Genomic DNA, 21306 nt, shown 5'->3' with positions numbered 1-21306 from the left:
ACGTGATTAGGAAAACTTTGTATATGGCTTGACTTGATATTTATTTATTTATTTTTGAATAATATATGTTAACTTGTGAGGAATGTACACAGATTTTACTTGCCACGTTATAATGTTCTGGGCAACATAGGAGGTAATTGGTGCAATGTGGTGATAAGTTGTTCATACAAGTGATAACACGTGAATGCTGAGAGTTCACGTACAGAATTTATGAAGCTACTTTTTAGCTTTGACCAATTCCTACTATGTGGTGGCACTTAACAAGATAGGCTGTATGGATGTTGAATAATGAGCATATATCAGATTCTTAGTGGAAAATAGACTATCGGGAAAGAATGTGTAAAAAAATGTCGGCATCATAGGCTGTATGAATGAATTACACAGATTTGAGCACCTGAACAAGTTGGTAATAAAGAGCAGTTTCCAAGTTCACAACACTATCATACATTCTGAAGACAAACTATCTTCATACATTCCAAATACAAGACATACAGCCCTTTCCCAAAACATGCCTTCATACATTCCAAATACACTTCAGTTCAAACATTCCAAATACACAATCATTCCAAAGACAATCCAAATACAAGACATACATTCCAACTACACAATCAGCCCTTTCCCAAAACATGCCAAATACATTCCAAATAGCATCATCTTCATACATTCCAAATACACAATCAGCACTTTACATGGTACATGCCAAATACATTCCAAATAGGCCTTCTTCCTAAAACTGAAAACCACAAGTTAGATGCAGTTTCCAGAACTGACCAACGTGTTCCACAATTCAGACTATGGATTTGTTGCTAAAATATTATACACATTTCCATAACTACTAGTCTAAAGCAGAAAAACACAAGTGTTCAATTTTATACACAGGTTACAACGATCAGTGGGTATTCACTGCGAAAGTGAGAAGTACAAATAAAGTAATATACAAATTATACACCACAATTTTATATTTGTGCATTGACGCTGGACTCCCAAGTCACTCTTGACAATTTCCCCATCTATTTTTCGAACCTCTTCCAAGACTTTTCGAACCTCGACCATCCAACTTCGAACCTCTTCCTCTCTTCTTCGAACATCTTCCTCTCTTCTTCGAACATCTTCCTCTCTTCTTTGAACCTCTTCCTCTCTTCTTCGAACCTCTTTGACTATTTGTTGAGCCTCTGCTTGTGCAAGGTGAAGCTCTTCCTCCTTTCTTAATATCTCAATTTTTAATTTAACAAGTTCTTTTTCCCTTTCATGGCAGCTATCGCTATCTGCCCATTTGAAAAAGTTGCAGTGTGGTAACCCCTGTATAAACAAATAAACGAAATTTTGTAAATTTTTCAAAATTATGGCTGCAGCCCGGATATTGTAAGTCAAAAGATGAATAATACAATTTACCTGAGAATTGTACTTGGAACACCCAAAGAATGATCGACCTGGATTTCTTGGCGTATTCGATGTTCTAAGTGAAGCAGGTGACCCACAAGTGCACATTGGATTGTTTGACAAAGTATGAGTAACAAGTGAAGAAGAAGAATCTTCACTCGATACCTTTTCTCTAGACAACATTTTCAATTGTCTTCCGAGTAAGGTAATGGAGTTTACTGTTGCTGGGAAAAAAAAGTGTTTAAAATTTGTACTTCAATCTCGGGTTTAGAGGTATTTTTTAAGAGAAGAGAGGTGGACCAACTTAGTTACTGTTAGGGGAGTGTTATGTGGAAAACAGAGAAATTATGAACTTAAACCAAGTTGACACAATGGTGATAACATTAATTGCAGAATGAAAAGTGCACAAGATAAAACTGCACAAGACAATCTAGCTAAATGTTTATGTAGTTAAAAATTAGATATCAAAGCAGAACAAAATATTTTAGAATTTATAATGGGCCACATCATCTAACTGTAATATGAAAGCATGCTTATTTATTGGTAAGATCTTCAATTTTGTTAGACATATATGTTTATGCAGTGTAAATTAAATTATAAAAGCAGCACAAAATACGTTATAATAATAAAAATTAGGCCACATCAGCTAACTGTTCTAGAAAGGGGCTAGCTAGCAGTTACCTAGCTACTTTTTAAAAAAAAAAGTTAAAGAGTAATCACTTACATGATCTACAACTATGAGTTTTCTAGCTCAAAAGATCAAATTCTATGACTTTTCTAGCTGATCAATTTATATTATAATATGAGTGGACAAATAATTATTCTAGGACCAATTAATTCCACAAATTCCACGGGTTAGGTTAATGATTTCACTCTTCAGATGGGGGGAGGGGTTAGGGTTAGTGATTTATAAACTTCAGATGTTGAGGGGGGGGGGTTAGGGTTAGGGTTAGTGATTTACAAACTTCAGATTGGGGGGGGGGGGGTGGTTAGGGTTAGTGATTTACAAACTTCAGATGGGGGGGTTCATTATTAGGGTTAGTTTTGTACAAACTTCAGATGGGCTTGTTAGGGTTAGGCTTGTTAGATTTTGATGGTTTCATATTAGGAGACCTTCGTTACTTAGGTCTTGAACAATTTCCCCATCTAAACACACAAACTGGTTTAACAAAAGATATTCTCAACAAAAATTAAACAACGTAACATGCTTGAAGATAAACTCTATTTTTACAAATAAAAAAAATTCTAATTTTCGAAGCTATTCTCTTCCACTTTCTCGGCAGCCAAACAGGACATCAAAACCCAATGCTTTCTGGGTGTCAACATTAAAATAACTATACAAAACTCAATCTTCGTACAGAAACCAAGACCATTAAATTTCTCACAAAAACCCTAAAAAAAAACTGTCCCTACAGAACCCAAGACTATTAATTTCCGAACAAAAACCCTAAAAAAAATCTTCTTACAGATTAGGGGCTTCTAGTTTATTCATCATCTAAAAAAATAGATCCAATAACCAAAAGCACGACTGAGAGAGAGACAAACCTGTTTGGCTCGATTTAGGGTTTCCAAACTCCTCGGATCTACGCCGTGGAGTTCAGGAACAATATCCATAATAATGAAAACAAAAACCCCCAATATATCATACATAATAGATCAAATACCCAAAAACAGTTCCAGAGAGAGAGAGAGAGAGAGATAGGCCTTACAATCTCGATTTAGGGTTTTTTCTCAAACTCTATAAATCTACACCGCGGCTTCCACGTTCTTCAACTTCGAAAATGAAGAATAATAGAGATTGATAGAGGAGAAACCCTAAATCCAAAGTCACCGGGGGAGGGGAAAGCTTAACGGGGGGAGGGTTGTTGAAAGAGGAAAACGAAATAGTGAAGGGGACGGAAGAGGAAAACGAAATAATAAGGCACGAGACATTTCTCTTTTCACTTAATACAAAACGCACCGTTTAATTTAAATGATGACGTCAGAATTGGTGCGCGATTCGTTCCCCCCGCGCCTGCAAGTAGAGTTTTCCAGAAAAAAATGTGTCTTTTTTAAGTTCATTTTTAGATATAAAGAGTTTAGAGGTGGATGGTGGGCTCCCGAAATTCGGCCCGCAGGATAACGAGCAAAAAATCTTCTCATTATCCCAAGTGGGCAAGCGGATTTCATTAAAAAGTTAAACCAGATGGACATGGGATGGGTTGGGGTTTAGCCCGCTCGCTTATTACACACACGTGTGTACATAAAAAAATCCTAAACCCAACTCTTTTCTCCCAACTGCCCGTCTGTCACTTTTCTTCTGTCTCTATTTTTTCTTTGTTTTTCTCTATCTTCTCCTTATTCTCTTATGTTCTACACCCTTCTCCTCTAAATTCTATTATCCTTTCTACTCGTTTTTTTTTTTTTTTTTTTGTGCGCCCGTCTGTCTTTCATTCTTCGTTTATTTTCTATCTATCTCCTTCTCCTTATTCTCTTTTGTTCTTCGCCCTCCTCATTTTAGCAATCTCTTATTCTCTCTCTCTCTCTCTCTCTCTCTCTCTCTCTCTCACTGTTTTTTTTTTTTTTTTACTTTCTTCCCCAAGCATAGCGTTGTGAGGAGAAAAAAATCCAAGGGCTTATGCAATGTTGTGAGGTAAAAATCCATGATTGTGGGTTTGCCATGTGCCTTTACTCATAGCTTGGTCATGGGTCTGCTGTGAGTGTCATCATCTTTTGCTTTGGTTTAGGGCATTTTTTGTTTGATTGGGTCATCTGTCTATGTCTGGATTGATTTTGTGTAGAATTGTGTAGATATAGATTTGGAAGTTTACCTATATTTTGTGTAACTCTAGTATTTTTTGGGTAGCCGGGCTGTAGGATGTGCTACCGTCACCCAGAAGGTGGAAGAAGTCTTGTTGGAGGTGGTGGCAAGGACGAGAGCGGGGGTGGAAAGTGGAAACTACCACCTAGCCCAAAATGGGGAAGAGGATGGGTAGGGGTACTATTTGTCTGTTTAGTGCAGGTAGTACCTAAAAAGAGGAAAATATTGCTTATAAAACAACAACCTTATGTGAAAACCTTTTATATATAAAGTTGTAAAACATGATTGACATACTGGTGACAACTATAATTTCGAGGTGATAGTATAGGATTTGTTTGGGAACACAATTGTTCTTAGAAAGTTTTAGACTATTTTATTATTATTTGTTACTATTTATTACAATTTTTACTACTATTTATAGATAATTGAAGATACATTCTGCATCTAAACGGAGCCTATGGAAGGAAATATACAGGAATAAGAGAATGAGAGAGACTTAAATGCACAAAGTTTGAATATTTCGCTCATTTAGTCAAGTGGTCAATAATTCAGAGACTTTTTTAAATATTATTGAACGATCTCAAAGACCTTTACCATAGTTTTATTAATTGATTGACATTGGACCAGATAAGGATCTACCCAGGTAATTAAAATCTATAGGGTACAAGAGAAAAAGAAACATAAATCTAAGAATTCCTTGTATCTAAAAAGGGGCAAGGACCGCTTTGAAATTAGCAGGGAAATTAGTGTCTCACCACAAGATGTATTCAAACGACATCGAGACTGAATGACAACCTATGAATCAATCATACATACACCACTCTCTACAAAAGTGTCACAATCTTCTTAGGAACCGTAGTAGTGTGATGAAGAAGATGAAGATGAAGATGGAATTTTCTCAAGAACTTGTAGGACTTCTTTCATTGAAGGTCTCTTGTGTGGGATTGGAGAGACACAATTATATCCTAACTTAAAGTAAGACAACAAAGCTTCTTCTTTTCCTTCCAAATCAGCTCGAATTGCCGCATCAGCCATCCGCAAAGCCCGACTCTTATCCTCAACTATGAGCCCAGTCCCTTGGCCCATGTCATCTAAAACTATAACCTTCCCGGTAAGTAGCTCAAGTAACATAACCCCAAAAGAGTATACATCCCACTTTGGATTGGGCTTTAGGCTTCTAAGTGACTCCGGTGCCTGATAAGGCGATACACCCAATGAGCTTGGGCTAGGGCTAGGACTCGGCCCAATTGCACTATCTTGAAAGCTATCATGTGATGTTGTGGATCTCTTACTTCCAAATATTCGAGCTGATGCTCCAGATTTGTAGCTTGTATCACCGGATACGAGTCTCTCAAGTCCAAAATCCCCAATCCTAGGCTCCATATCAGAGCCCAAGAGGATGTTGCTAGGCTTCAAGTTTCCATGCACGTGCTTCTTGTCGTGGAGGTAGGCAAGCCCTCGGGCCACACCTTTGGCTATCTTGTGCCTGAACTCCCACGGTAGATGGCAAGGCGAGGAGCCCACTTTCCCTGAAATTCCAAGTCCCATTCGACAATTACTTTAGTAGTCACAAAAAAAGTTGGTAAAATGTCTCTATTAAAATGGGAAACTAAAGGTGGGTCCCTTTTCACTGAAATTAAATTAAAATAAGGGACGAAACGATGGACTACCCACAAATATAAACACTGCCCACGTTTTCTATCATTTATGTGTTCCGAATTGCGAGCACTACGTGTATCGCTATCACACTTCCCAAGTCCGAAATGGTAACGTTTTGACTTTCTTTGCATTAAAAACTACAAAAAAAACTATGTCCAACCACCCCTACTGCACCATCAAAATCTGCTTTTTACGGCGTACTCTAGCAAAAACCACAAAAGCATGTTAACGTGCGCCACAGAGAGAGAGAGAGAGAGAGAGACTGACTGTAACGAGCATTGGCGAGACTGCCATTGGGAACGAAGTCATAGATGATGAGCTTCTCGTCGGCTCCCCAGTAGAAGCCACGAATGCGAACCAGGTTGGGGTGCACCAACTTAGCTATTACACGGACCTGGTTTTCGAAGTCTTTGAACCTCTCCACGCTGCTCTCGCCGATCCTTCGAACTGCAACTGCTGTCCCATCTTCGAGCACTGCCTTGTACATTATGCTCGAACCGGTGGCGCCTAATATATAGGCTGAAGCCTTTAGCAGCGTCTCAAGCTCCAGTTGTCTCTCCCCACCATCGAAGGTCACCAGCGTCCCCCCTTTTCCCTGCTCCTGCTCTTGTTGCCGATGATGATGTTGATTTTCTTGACCCCTTTGGCCGCCCTGGTGTTCTCCTAGTTCCCCATCATCAGAGCTCGTTGCCTCTGAGCCATCTTCCTCTTCCGCTGTCTTTCGCAAGCATGACCACCTCGTGAACCCTCTTGACTCGGAGGACGATGATGACATATTATCCGTAGCTGTGTTAGCTTCTTGCTTCGCTGTGTTCTCGGCGCTCTTCTTTTTCTTCTTTAGTCGGTACACGTACAGGAAAATCAAAGCGAGAATTGCAATGATTGCAACATCTCCGAGTACAATTCCTATGATCGTTGCTGGTCTCAGCCCGTTTTGACTTCCATGCTGATACGATCCAGTTGGTGATCCGGGTGTAGAGTTTTCTTTGGTTGAATTCATTGTCTTTGGAATGGCAGCAATTGCAGGAGGAGAAGTAGGAGCAGACTCATTAAGCGGAGACGACGAAGGAGAAGAAGGAATAGGACACGGATTCTTGGTTTGTTTTCCACACAGATCAGGATTCCCAGAAAATGATTTGGAATCTTGGTTCATGAAAACGACCGATTCAGGGATTTCTCCATTGAGATTGTTGAATGACAAGTCAATTGTAGCATTACCTGGAATTTTCTCGGCAAACCCTGGTTTGATATTCCCAGAAAACCTGTTATAGGAGATGTTCAAGTAACGTAGACTAGAACCACCAAAATCAGACGGTAAAGATCCATTCATCAGATTCGAGGACAGATCTAAAACCTGAACAGCTTCGAACCCGCTTGGAATGGTACCGGAAAAGTAGTTGTTCTTCAAAGAAACAACGGTTAGACTTGTGAGAGTAGTAAGGTTGTTGGGTACATTTCCCGCCAAGGCATTGTCAGAGAGGTTAAGAAACTGGACATTTTTAAGTTGGCCTATTGTCTCTGGTAGCTCCCCAGAGATCAAGTTGTTTGACAAATCAAGAAACTGAAGCTGAGTTGAGTTGAAGAGCGAAGAAGGAAGGGACCCATTGAGAGAATTGTTGGAAAGGTTGAGATTTTGGAGGTGTTCAATCATGCCCAGATTGGCAGGGATCGAACCGAGAAGCTGCGAATTTGGTAGAGCTAAGGCGATCACTGGAGCATACTGAGTATCGGCAGCTAAGCCTGGAGCTGCACATGTAACTCCTTTCCATGAACATGGCGACCCGTCGTCGTTTGTCCAGCTCTGTAGCACGTTAAGAGGGTCGCTGAGAATAGAGTACTTGAAAGAAAGCAAGAGAATACCATCTGTATTAAGTCCAGAAGAATGAACTAAAAGTAAATTAAGTGAAAGAATTCTCCACCATAAATGGAGAAGAAAGCTACTCTCTGAGCTCATGATTTTACACCCTGATTCCACATCTTCACTCCGGAGAGAGAGAGAGAGAGAGAGAGAGAGAGAGAGAGAGAGGTAACTGAGATTTATGATGAAGCAGGGGCCATGTGATTGAAGGCTGTTATAAAAAATGAGAATGGGTGCAGAAATACACAGCTCACCAAACCAAACTTGGTACCAATATGCGCTCTGCGCAGCTCTGCAGCTATTAATTAAGGCTTTACTTGAAATGATTAATTGCTGTCACAAATGTCTTGTTCCTCTTCTTCTCCCTCTTGTACGCCCATTTTACTTCAATAAAGAAGAAGAAATATCGTACACGAATAGCATCTTTGCTACAAGACACCTAGGTGGAGTTGAAAGTCTCAGAAACTCCCTCTCAGATTGACTTTTCCTAGCCTTCTTTAAATTATTGTTCTCATCATTATTATAATGCTAACAGTAACATTTTCTTTCTCCCCACTTGATGAACAGAAGTTACACTGAAGAATGACCCTACAGGTGAAAATGCTACAAGTGCTACCTTTAACCTTTTCTCTATATTTTATGTCTTGTATCCTTCCTTTTTCTATAAACCGTATACAACATGCAACAGGAAGCAAAATTCTGTGAAGTTTTATTGATTGTCTGAGTGATTTCAAGAATTAAAGAACAAAAAGAAATTGCAGAATAAACCAACTGTCACAAATGCTCAATTACAAAAGGGGGAAACAGGAGAAACCAACTACCTTTGAATCAGAATTATTGTGGGAGGCAAAAGAGGGTCCTAATGTTATCTCATTACAGAATCATTAATGGAATTGATGAGATATTTGGTCTTCATTCAATGCTCTACCGTTCCAGATATGACTAGTAGGTATTAATTATGTCTGCCTTGCTGCAGAGATAATAGGGAAAACCGAAACGCACTGTAGAAAGTCTGAGTTTTCAGAATTAATATACCCATGGCCCAGTAATAAGCAGAGAAGACTTGAAAATATTGCAGAGTTATTTCTTTGTGGTGGTTAACTACTTTTATTAATTGAAGACCTCAACGGTATCAAATGCACTTAGATGGTGCTATGATTCTTCTCCAAGTTGTCGTATTGTGACGGTGGACACGACCATGAGGAACACCATATCTCATTTTGGACTTTTTATGCAAATTCCAAATACATGCAGTAGATTTGCCTTTAGATTTACTGGCAATAGCCCATCTTTGATTGTGGTTTAATTTTTTAGTCTTCTAGACACCAGAGCTAACCGGTCTTACACATGGGAATGCATCATTATCTCTTCTATCATCAACTAATTATTTTTTTAATTTTTTCCCTTTTTTCCTTTTTAAAATTTCTGTGGCAGCTTTACTTGCCACATTAAAAAATAATTTTTCAATGTAAAAGTAGTTGAACCCTTTTATAATATCAAATTATAACTAGTACACCAAAGGTTGAAAGATCTAGTGTCTAATGTATTGTTTGGTGAACGATTCACTTGGAATGCCCAATCAAGATTAGGGTTTTCTTAGGGAAGTATGACACCACTTTGAATATCAAAGCTCCTTTTATCTTGGTCTCTTTAGTTCCTCTGTTTTCTCCAAGCGAAGTAGAAAAACTGTTGGAAAAGCTCCAAAGCAGTTAACTTTTTCTTTTCTGTGAAAAGATGGTAATGGCTATAGGGAGAGGTTGGAGGTGGAGGTTGGGCCATGGCTGTTTGTGTAAGATTACCAAAAGAAAACTTTTTGGAAAGGTCAGCTTGGATCCACCAAAGCTAACGATCATCAGGAATTTTTTGACAGCATCTCAGCAAAGATGACATCTTGATTAGGTGATGGTATTGCTGCCAGTTTTTTATGAATGGTATATATTGTATCGATGTCACGTCAACTTGAAATGCCAAGAAGGGATTGAATATCCTTTAAAGATTTCCATTTTCTATAAAACCTGCTTTCTTTGTTTGAGTCCTGTGGATTAAGCTCAATATTCCCTAATTTCATGAAAAAACAAAAATGGCACATCAAGGGCATAAACCTTAGATTGAGAAAATGTACAGAGGTAGAATGTAGGCAACCAGAAAATAATATGATTTCTGTCATGTGCACGTGACTTGGGTAAAAACCCCTGTGAAAACTGCAGAATGCATAGCTGGGCTTTGCTTGAACTCCTGAACTTTAGCAGCTTTTCCACTCCTTTCCCCTACTAAACGGATCTTGTTTCTTTTGCCCTCTCTTCATGGGTACGAAACTAGAAAGTCTATGCATTTCAACCATAATACGATCACAGAATTGTGCATAATTTGCGATGTCAAAATTGGAAATTATGTACGGTGATCAGTTGAGAAGCATTGCATTCCACTGTCTTGGCCTCTTAGGAATCCCATCCGTTTCCTTTGTCATTACTCAAAGCTGTACCTTAATACCAAGCTCATGAAACCTTTATCATCGCATATACTCGTATTGAGTGAGTTGAATGAATCTCGTCAAAAAGCTAAAGCCATGATCTGTAATTGCACGTGCTGCCCACTAATCCAAATTACTAACGTGTTTTTGGGTCTGAAACCAGACCCAAGAAATAGATAGACATAAATAAAGCATTCATCTTTTAAAAAGCTAGGAAATAAAGAAGGATGAACATCGATCGAGGTGATCAGGAAATTACAACCTGGAACTCCAACATATTGAAAGAGTCAGCCCCGTGAATTCTAAGACATGAAGCAGTCAAACATCTTATAGATAATATGAGGTTAATTAATAATTCAACCGGTTCATTAGCCGGTGCTTTTGCAGGAAGGAATCGATGAAGAATTCCCAGTTTGTCAACACCATGGTTGTCTTTTTCCCATTGAATTGTCTTGAGTTGTGTCCCCAGATTGGGATTAGGAAACAATTGAATTGAATATGAAAGATAAAGGACAACTCTCTTTATTACCTCTACACTTACACCCAGGTACAAAGTGCCAGTTCATACGGAATAATAATGAGATCTGATACTCTGACTGTGATTAAAAAGCCTTACATATTTGGCAGCTATTGATCTATCCCAACTCTGTTTTGAAAGGGTTTTGGGAAGAACATTATTGCATTGCAGACCTTAGACTTGTTGTTAAGAGGCGAGTAGTTAAAAAAAGGTCATTGTACTTGGAGAAAGACTTTTTAGCAGCACTCTAATGTGGATGTTATGTACAAGAAAAATGTCACATTCATAGACGTTTTGTGTCAAAAGCTCTGAATGAATGGTACTGCCCTAAAAGCTATTCTTGTGATACATACGGCCACATGGGTGCACGAGTCCGTGTTCCTGGCTTAAGCGTCTGCCCCAAGACCCAAACAAACTTGTCTTGTCTTTGGGTCAATCAAACTGCATTCGGCTCTCCTGTCATGGTCTCCGTGGACCAACCTCGAATTTAGCCTTAAATAATGAGGTCCAACGAACAGGCTGACCTTTGTTGGTTATGCAATCCAAGGCATTATGGGCTTAGGATAGTAACTGAGCAATTAGTTGAGACAGGCCCAGTATTGGAATGTTGAATGAGGGATATCCATACCGACATTCTTCCAAATTTTACATATACCCACTTAATAGCCGTGTATCAGATTTGGGGAGAAGGTTTGTTTTTTCATTGCAGAACCGTGGCAAAGGAGTTGAGTGCATCTGTGGGTAGCTATTCAAAATTGGAAGCCACCCAGAATAGGCAATGTTGTAGAAGCAGTTGGTAGAACCGTAGAAACAAAATCCTAAGCTTTTATTTAGCAACAATTATTACAACAGCATCGTCCATAAACTCTTGATCTTCATTTGTACCAAAAAATTAAACCAAAGCTTTCTTACTCCCAACAAATCTAGCAGGACTAAACCGAGAAAGATCAACAATGCTAGCATGCCCATCCAACACAAGCTCGGCCATGGCAGCTCCAGTGGCTGGGCCGTTCAAAATACCCCAGCAACTATGCCCAGTTGCCACATAACACCTTTGAATTCCAGGAATCTCCCCGATCACAGGCACACCATCATCGGTACAAGGCAAGAAACACGCTTGCTCTGCCTTCACTTGCGCCTCTCCTTCACCCAAATGGCTCGACACCGTCCTAGCCACCCTCTTAAGCATCTGTATCGATTCCGGGTTGCCAGCGATCTGCTCCGGATCATCTGGCACCTCTGCCTCCGCCGACATCCCACATACGTACACCTCCCCTGAGAATCCATTACACCCCCAAACTCGGGCCTTAGAACACTCTTTTTGGTCATCAGTTCAACATTTCAATTCTTGAACTGGAGCTAGGCATTGTCCAAATTGATGCATAATGATTAGAAATGTGGAAATTATGGAGCGAAGAATATACCTGTGGGACGAGGGTACACTTCGGGGTCCAAGGGTTTTCCCCCTTGAGACGGATGGTAGCTGAGGAAAAGCGCATGCGGGGTTATAGCATCGGTCTCTTTCGGCTCCAACACAATGCTATGAGCTTTGAGACCGTACACTCTAAACAGTGACGACAAAAGCTCCAATTTACAAGACCAAGGCCCAAGTGCCAATACCACAGCATCCGAGTCAATCACCCGGCCACCTTCGAGCACGACCGATCTGACTCGGCCTCCCTCCACCTCCACGCTCTCCAATTTCCCGATCATCACCTCTACGCCGTAACTCTCGACGGCTTTGGTAATCAGGGTCCGAGTAAAGAGGTGGGGATGAACTTGCGCCGTGGTCTCGAAGGTCCCGATGGTTCTGGAGCTCCGAATTCGCCCATCGATCCAACCTGGAACTATATTGGAGTTACCGGAGGATTTGGAACCTGATGGAGGGTCCGGTGATTCAGTAATGGAAACACTGAGAGTGTTGAGGGGTCTGTAGCCGTAGGACTGTTGCCCGTCGAGTTCCTGGGCAAGCGAACGGTGGAGATCGAAGCTGGCCCGGGCCAGGGCGGAGACGGGCCCACCGTCGCACCAGTCGAGCGCGAGGAAACCACCGGCTTTCCCGGAGGCGGCGCAGGCCACGGAGGACTTCTCGACGAGTGTAACGCACGCACCCTTCTTGGCTAAGAAATAAGCCGTGCAAACACCGATGACTCCACCGCCGCAAACCACCACGCGCTTTGGGTGTTCCTCCATGGGTGACGAAGATGATGAGGATGATCTGATCGAGGTGCAAACGAAAGTTCTGGAGTTTCGGACTTGTCGGAGAAATGGGGAGAGCGAGCAAGGCGGTGATGATATCACCACCACCATCTCTATTTGCCACAGTTCTTCATCGGAGGACTGACACGTGGGGTTATTTAGAACAAACAACCTCGACCCAGTTGACAATGATATCTACCCGGCCCAATTAAGCCCAGTTTAGCAAAGGAAAACCGCGGCCCAGCTGACAATGATTTTTAGGTCCCAGTCTAATGGTGTTCAAAATCATCTTCAGTCCGAGACACAGGCCCAATAAGCAGTGGACAAATCTCAAATCCACAACTGAGCTAGACAGGCTTCAGCATTGGTTGATCTGGACACGGCTTTCCAAAACAGTTGAAATATGACATTACATAGATTCGGCCCATTAATATTATTACATGGGTCATCCATGACAACGTATAGCTAGTAAACACTAAACATATTTTAATTGTGGTATTTATTTGACTAAAATTCCAATTTGTTTCCTATGAATGATCGCCTCTTTTTTATTTTTTTTTTATTTATGCATAAAAACTTTAATTAAGTGCACTTGGATCCCAGAGTGTCAATTATTCCTTCCAAAATAAACCCATGTTAACTCAAATTGAAAGCCATATAAAAACAAAATAAAAATTATCAACCACATACATTTAAAACCTAGTTCTAATGATAGCAATACTTTTAACTTTTTATTTATGTTTTTATCCCAACTAACAATGGGTTTGAGCATAATGGACACATTAATAGTTGAACTAAAAACTTAGTTTGGTCATCTGTCGAATGACAGACGTCTGTTCTTTATATCTTGTTATCGGACATGTATGATGTATCTCGAGTAATACTAGATACAGTTGTAGAGTGTGCGTATAATTCTTTAGAAAAATAGTCTACTATTAAAAAATTAATTAATTTTTCGTGTATATAATATTTACTCATTTTTTTTATCAAAATGATTATGCAGCGCTTGTATACTTTACGACAAGAAATATCATTTGTCAAACAAGAATGAAATGGAGCTAATTATTTGGAATCATTGAAAGCGCCGAAGTGCATGACTAGTGGGTTATGACCTGGCCACGAGTTTTATCCTTCGGTTATAATCTGAAATGAGTGAGGGAGTCATGCAAAAATTACTTGCATCTATTGGCATTACAGCTTGCAGAGCTTTTGTTTTGTGTCTGCAAATTGCGTCACCATTTGTATAATAATTGTCGTCCCTTGCAAGGACCCAGAAGACTTGATATGCGCACTAAGGCGACAAGAAATGCTCATAGCCTAAGTAGCATCTTCCATCAAATTGGGGTAGGTGAATTATTTCTTGTCACTCAGTGCTTTAGAAATTAAGAATTTATATATATATATATATATATATATAAATATATATTTCTAGTGCTTACCAGAACAACAAGATCAACCTTCTCGATCTAACACATGTTGCATTCTCAATCTCCAATGAAGCATGATGTTGAGAGTCTTTGGCATGTTTTCACTCTGTAGCAAAGACAATTTTTGCTTGACTTTTAGGTCAAGTTGCAGTTTCTTTTTTCACGTTATTCTCTGGACAAATATAGAGTTGGAGTTTTCTTTCAATGTTTTCTGGGATTGGAATTTCTGACCCCACACAACTTAAATCTTTCTTCCCTTTATTTTTCCATGGGTGAGCAGGGATGCTTCACTTTGGTCAATCCCAAAATTAGATTTCGATTCTGCTTTCACACCTTCTTCATTAATTTCTTTTTCTAGAGTAATTAGAAAATGTAGTTCTCGATTTCCTTTTAACTCATATTATTGTAAAGTTAAAAAACAAATCCGATAATATCAAACTATGTCAGTTTATAAAATTACTTTTGTATAATTTTACTGTATTTATAACACTTCTTTCTAAATAATGTGTGTTACTCATATCCTAACATACTATAACATGTCATGCAAATTGTATGAAGATAGACTCTAATTTTTGATGACATGAGATTTAATAATTAGTCTAAAATATGTCTTTCCTTTTTCTAACTGCCAACACCATCCGTATTTATTCTCAACTCCCAACGAACCTCCACTTATAATTATCCAGTTAGTTTTCACCTCCAACCATAAAAACTGCTTTTCATAATAATATGATCGAGAGACTCGAGAGAGCTGTGAAATAAAAAGAAAAATAAAAACCCACATCTGGATAAGAATGTAGCTAAAATACAAAAGGGCCATATTCGTAGGTCACTATTATCAAACGTGTGAAAATTTATGTATTGTATTGTATTGTATTGCATGTTTGTTAATGTTATGTATAGGATTCGAAGGGTTTAGCTACGTACCATCACTTTCATTCATTAGAGCCACAACCAAAATGACTATCATCACAACTAACTCCCCCGTTTAAATTAGACCCAGAAGGCCAGAACCATGAAGATTTTCTATTCGTTAAGAAAATAACCAAAGAGAAGAAGATAAGTGTCAAGACTCAAGTTGCAAACAGACAGACAGAGTTGATTGTGGGCAAGTGGGTTGATGTCTTTTAGTTTGCCCCAGGTAATATTGGGTAGAATTGTGTATCGGACCTTATCTGTCCTTTTGGTCGCCATTTATCCTTTACTCCCAGTCAACTCACTGTCGTGCTCCAGTTTTCTTTCAAATATGGAGCAATTTCTAGGTTTCTAGCGTCGGATTCAGATTTTGAAGTTCAAACACATTGGTAAAAACAATAACAAAAATGAACAGAAAAATGATCGACTCAAGAAATGAGCAATAGGAGAAATTAAATACCTTTTCTTTTCTTTTCTTTTTTCTTTTTTTCCTCTTTTCCGAAGGCATTTTTTTTTATGTTACCTAAACCTGAGGCCAAGACGACCACCATAGAAAGATCAAAGTTCAAGTTTTTCTTTTTTTTTCTTTCCAGATTTCTTCCGCTTGGATTCAGCTTCTCTCTCTCTCTCTCTCTCTCTCTCTCTCTCGTTGACATCTCTCTGTACAATGCCCAAACTTATTTCCTAAACACCAGCGAAAAGAAGAAAACAAAGGCCCAGTTTTCTTTCCCCCATTTTATCCGATATTCCCACCACCTAAGAATACTACTCGATCCTGCCGATCCCGATTCTCTTCATAGCAAGATTCCTAAACACATCATCATCCCTCACACCCATACACAACCCACCACTCTGCTCCAGCATATAGCTCCTCACCTCCTTCCTTATCATCTCCTGTATTACCCCCATTAGCTCCGCGCTCAATGGCATCAACCCCATGCTCCGATCCTCCTCCCGGATCATCTCCGCCGCCGGTATCGGGTTTGTCGCCGGTGCCGGGAATAAAGGTATTGTCGTTACGTTTGCTGCTTGAGACGCTGACTCGGTGGAAGCCTGGTTCGAGGCCTCGCCGCAAGAATCGGCGACACCTGGCAGGGACAGAGACAACGATGTCGGGGGGTCAATATTGGCTGTCGCCGACGTCGTTTCCATGGGAGGTACGACACCACCAGTCCTTGCAACGGGCCGGAATACATGAGACGACGGCTGCAAAACAGGAACGCTGGAATAATCGCTCACATCGGATCCGGATGGACTACTCGGGTTCACGTAAAGCCCGGTGGGGACGGGCAAACCCGAACCCGCACTCACCGATCTCTTCAACGGCTGCTCCTGCTGAGTCAAATTCCCATCGTACCCACAGCCTTCTTCGGTTCCCGATGAGGAGCACTTGCGCTTGAGCGTGGAGTTCCAGTGGTTCTTGATGGCGTTGTCGGTCCGACCCGATAGTAAGCGGGCGATGGTGGCCCACTTGTTCCCGAAACGAGCGTGGGCCCGAACTATGGTGTCGTCCTCCTCGGGGGAGAACGGCCTGTGCTCCACCTGCGGGGAAAGCTGGTTGCACCACCTGAGGCGGCACGACTTCCCGGAGCGGCCGGGAATGGACTTACTTATCAGCGACCAGTTCCGGGGGCCATGCTTCCGGACCAGCCTTTGTAAAGCTTCGTCTTCCTCGGCGCTCCAGGGACCCTTGATCCGATCCATTTCGTTTTTACAAACCGCCATGGCTGGTTTTCTCTCGCTCTCTCTAGTTTCGATTTCTTAAGGTTATTCGAAAATGGGTTGGTTGGAGTGTGGATTTAAATGCAAGAGAAAGGAGAGGAGGGGATATATAAATGAGAGGGGGTGCAGGGGTGACGGGTTGAGCAGGTAAACATTGGGGAAGTGAAGAACAAGGCGTTAAGAGCATTCGGTACCGCTTCTACCAGGGAATCGGTTTTAAGGAGTCTGCGTTACAGCTGGATAACGGACACGCGTCAAAACCTCTGAGTTGCACTGATTTACACATATAAATTACTCACTTTCTCTTATATAATTTTTTTCCACAAAATTGGACGCTCCCTATCCCTTTGATACGAGGGAGCGTCTGCCAACAAGCACTCTATTTTATCTTTTTAAGAAAATGATACAATTGTAACATCAAAAAATTATATATAAACAATTATAATTATATATTAAATAATAAAGAATTTAATTAAAGAATTAATAAAAATAATATCGTACTTTATATAAATATCTTCAATTTAATATATAATTACATTATAAATATATCATTACTCATCTTTTTATTTCTGTCCACCATTCTATTATAAAAACAAATTTTGAAAATTTCATCTCAACGAATATCTTGGCACGTCAGACTTTATGATTATTCGTAACGCCTCCGAGATAAAACCACGTACATGTTATCGTCTCAGTTTTATAATATTATTTTATTTTCAGGTGATATTCTGTGAAATTTAAGAATTATGGAGGATAATAATAATCTAAACTAAATTAAAAGGTATTTAATAAAAAAAATTAATTGTAAACACAACTATACATTAATATATATTAATTTAATATAATTAATTAAAAATAATATTAATTTAAATTTTAAATATAAAAAATTAATATTAATATATAAATTAATACGTAATTTTATTTTTACATAATATTTAATATAATAATATATAGAGTGACAAAAGAAGGAGTTGAGAATATAAAATATTAAGGAGAAAAAGAAAATGATGATATTTATTAGTAGATAAAGATGAAAACAGTTGGCGTAAGGTATTTGATTTTTGGGTTTGACTGAAGTAGCCAGGCTGTAGAGCATTATCGTGTCCTGTTCTGTGTGGGATTTCTTTCTTTTTTCAGTTTATCAACTGACAAGTATATATATATATATTTAAAAATTCAAACGAATCTGAACGGAATTCCTACGTCAATAAAATTAAACGCAAAAAACGGCCACACGAAAAAGCAGAAGAGAACAAAACGACAAGAGCGGTCGCAAAATGAGGAAGGGGCGAAGGGAATTATTACTACTTTGCTCTGTCCCAACTAAGCCAGCCTGTAAACCTGCCACCACCAGGTCCACCACCAGCTCCCTCTTTAACGGTCTCTTCTTCCCACCGACACCGACATCCGTCGGTCACCCATTCCTTTTCCCAACAGCCAAAAACCGCCTCTCCTTCTAAACTTTTCCTGTACGGAACCAGTCATCCAATCTGCACGCTCCAGCCTCCTCCCATGACAATGACAATGGGACACTTTCCTCGTTTCTACCCAGCCTTAAAAGCTTCCTCCACACTTTTCAAATTTTACTTGATTGCCAATGAAACAGTTTTTAATCCCAGTTTAGTAACCCCCCTTTTTTTTTCTCCTTAGGATTCTCTAATTTCTGGATGTGAGGGATTAGGCTACAATTTTATTTGATTTTTATAAGGAGAGTGGGTTCAAATTCAAATTTTTTATTTGAAAAATTAAGCTATATATCATCAAATTATTAGATTCTTGACAGATTACTTTTAAATATTAAGATAAGTTGAATTAAATTACTAATAATAGTATTTTATGGATCGTGTTAACTTTTTTGAATTGACATATTTAATTTTAAAATTAAAATATATAAACTAAGTTAAAATAAATTTAATTTTTTTTATAAAAAATTAAAAAAATAACGAGTCTAATCAATAATTAATTTTAAAATGAACATGTTGTCTTGAACATAAAGTATACAGTACTCGTAAACTACTGTAGTATTCTTAATTATTTGTTTAACATTATCATCAACATGTCCTTATCGTTTATTCGGTAAGTAACCTGTCTTGATCGTTGAACAAATACCACTTGCTAGTTTTACAAACTCCAAGTAATGGACATTGTCACTTTGACGATTTTGGTGAGAGGATTGTCATTCTTATACCTGCACGCACTGATCATTAATTCTTATCCAACGGTTGACGTCAAAGAAGAGATAATCTAAGTTCTAACAACCGAAACATTTTCCATGCGAACTTATCGTCATGATATCCATTATATGCATAATTCTAAATAATAATTATGCATTTTTAATACCTTATAATAACATAAGAGTATCAAATATTTGTACTCAAAAATTGATTTATTCCTAAAAAACCATGTCCCTCTTAAAATCCAAATTCTCTTGCTCATACTTACAAAATCATATATATTGTAAATAAAATTATTATATGAGAAATGATTTGCATCGGTTTAAAATAGACAAATCACATATAAGTCTATTATACAAAAAAGACCCCACAAAAAGATATTATTTATTAATAGAACCCATTTTTTTATAAAAAACTTGTATGAGATTTATCTATTTGAAACTTGTATTTAGCATTATTCTCATTATATTATTAAGTCGTGTATATAATATATTATTTATATTATTTAAATAATAAAATTTGATTTCTAAAATTTATATAAATATTTTATCAAAGTAAAATGAGTTTTGCTACATACAAGTAAAGTTGCGCACTAATCTACATTCCAATATTAATTCTTTCATGCTTAAAATTTAAATTAGTATTATTTTTAATATAATCTACTTTTTGACCAATTATAATAAATTAGTACACATATTAATACATAATTATACTTGTAACTATATTTTTTTAAATAAAATATACAGAAACTTAAATTTTGATTATTTAGAATTATTAACCGAATTTTAAGAATCTTTAATGGGAAGGAGATAGACATAGATTAGATCGTATAAAAGACTAAGATTGGATCGTATAAAAAAATAGTAAATATTTAATAATAAATATCGCAAAAATATCTCTTTTCACTTTACCCGTAAATTCAGTCAAGAAAAACTATGGAGAACCCAAATCTTTCTGTTGGTAAAGGACTTTCTGTTGTTAATTTTCGTTATGATAATAACGAAGAAATGTGAGTCATTGATTCGAAGGGAAAAAAATGTAAAAATAAAAAAATAAAAGTCAAAAGAAAAAAAAAAGGGAAGGATTTTGCGTTCATGGAGAATCGTACTTTCAGATCAGTAACCGTTACATGGGGACAGCTGTAAGCGAACACCCATCCCGTCCTTCTTTTTTTTTCCTTTTTCTTAAATCCTGTTTTTATCTTCTCCAACAGTCCAGCATGTGCAAAGTAGACTCCATCACGTGCTCGAGTCTCGCGCCAAGGAGACACACGTGCGGGTTCTAACTTCCGGACCAGCACGGAGGGAGCAGATCCATTATTTACACATTTACCCTCCGTTCCAACAAATCCTTGCAGGACATCTAAGAGGCCCGTTTGGGCAATGGAGTGTGAGGAAATCTCTTCTTTACACATTTACCCTCTGTCCCAACTAGTCCTTGTAGGACGTGAGGCCGTCTAGCAGTGGAGAATAATATCTTATTATTTTAAATTATTTTTTATATTTTTTAAAAAATAAAAATAATTTATTTATTATTTATTAATATTTAAATAATAATTATGTCACATCTTATATAATATGATAAGAATACGAAATGTGGCATATACAATTTTTATTTTATAATTATTTTTTATTATTATTTACAAAATATTTAAGATCATCTCATTGTCTAAACGTAATCTTTAAATTCAACTCATGGAATATAAAATAAAAAATGCTAGTCAGCCTTTTAATTTGTTATTGAATTCAAACTTAGTATATTTTATTTTTTTAAAAATATTTTAAAAAAATATCATTAATAAAATTATATATATATTTAAAATATTTTTTGAAAAAAAGGGCACTAAGGATCAGTCAGCGACAAGAACTGCGGCCGTGTTGCATTGTCCATATAAAATAACGGTCTAAAATCGGCATGGCTGATATGGTTGGTAAATTAACTTATGGGTCACGTGACAGCGAACAGTCGCGGAGGTTTCCTGCATTTGAATAATTGAGGTTTGTCTCAGGTAATGCAGCTCAAACGAATATCTTATTTAAATATAAATTATTCACACGTTCAGTTTATTATTTAGGGAATAAACATAAATTATGATATAAAACTAACAGCCATAGACGGATGGACCACTTTCTTCTCACCTGTAAAATAATTAAATGATAATAACCAAATATAATATCTCATATTG

The 21306-nt window shown here is 38.1% G+C and overlaps 3 protein-coding genes across 3 annotated transcripts; all 3 read right to left on the bottom strand.

Moving 5' to 3' along the window:
• Positions 1-4745: 4745 nt before the first annotated feature.
• LOC122305061 (probable LRR receptor-like serine/threonine-protein kinase At4g37250) lies at positions 4746-8137 on the bottom strand. Its single transcript, XM_043117362.1, has 2 exons — positions 6107-8137; positions 4746-5709 (listed from the first exon to the last, which is right to left on the bottom strand). The coding sequence occupies exons 1-2, from the start codon at positions 7791-7793 to the stop codon at positions 5027-5029; spliced, it is 2370 nt and encodes a 789-aa protein (XP_042973296.1). The 5' UTR covers positions 7794-8137; the 3' UTR covers positions 4746-5026.
• Positions 8138-11481: 3344 nt separating this feature from the next.
• LOC122305069 (putative oxidoreductase TDA3) lies at positions 11482-13057 on the bottom strand. The gene is made up of 2 exons (XM_043117374.1): positions 12109-13057; positions 11482-11959 (listed from the first exon to the last, which is right to left on the bottom strand). Exons 1-2 carry the CDS (start codon positions 12992-12994, stop codon positions 11577-11579), a joined length of 1269 nt encoding a protein of 422 aa, XP_042973308.1. The 5' UTR covers positions 12995-13057; the 3' UTR covers positions 11482-11576.
• Positions 13058-15633: 2576 nt separating this feature from the next.
• Positions 15634-17036, bottom strand: LOC122305077 (transcription factor MYB44-like). Its single transcript, XM_043117383.1, has one exon. The coding sequence runs from the start codon at positions 16948-16950 to the stop codon at positions 15991-15993; it is 960 nt and encodes a 319-aa protein (XP_042973317.1). The 5' UTR covers positions 16951-17036; the 3' UTR covers positions 15634-15990.
• Positions 17037-21306: the final 4270 nt, after the last annotated feature.

Source organism: Carya illinoinensis, chromosome 1 (assembly GCF_018687715.1).
Source record: "Carya illinoinensis cultivar Pawnee chromosome 1, C.illinoinensisPawnee_v1, whole genome shotgun sequence".
Classification (NCBI taxonomy): Eukaryota; Viridiplantae; Streptophyta; class Magnoliopsida; order Fagales; family Juglandaceae; genus Carya; species Carya illinoinensis.
The sequence above is the reverse complement of the archived record's forward strand: the minus strand, read 5'-3'. Positions and strand labels throughout refer to the sequence as shown.

Bases quoted from the DNA above. Each gene is read 5' to 3' on its own strand.
- LOC122305061 (XM_043117362.1), bottom strand. From the start codon at position 7,793: ATGAGCTCAGAGAGTAGCTTTCTTCTCCATTTATGGTGGAGAATTCTT. The intron at 5,710-6,106 runs GTCAGTCTCTCT...TTGGAATTTCAG, and splicing joins TCTCGCCAATGCTCGTTACA to GGAAAGTGGGCTCCTCGCCT.
- LOC122305069 (XM_043117374.1), bottom strand. From the start codon at position 12,994: ATGGTGGTGGTGATATCATCACCGCCTTGCTCGCTCTCCCCATTTCTC. The intron at 11,960-12,108 runs GTATATTCTTCG...ATGGATTCTCAG, and splicing joins AGTGTACCCTCGTCCCACAG to GGGAGGTGTACGTATGTGGG.
- LOC122305077 (XM_043117383.1), bottom strand. From the start codon at position 16,950: ATGGCGGTTTGTAAAAACGAAATGGATCGGATCAAGGGTCCCTGGAGC.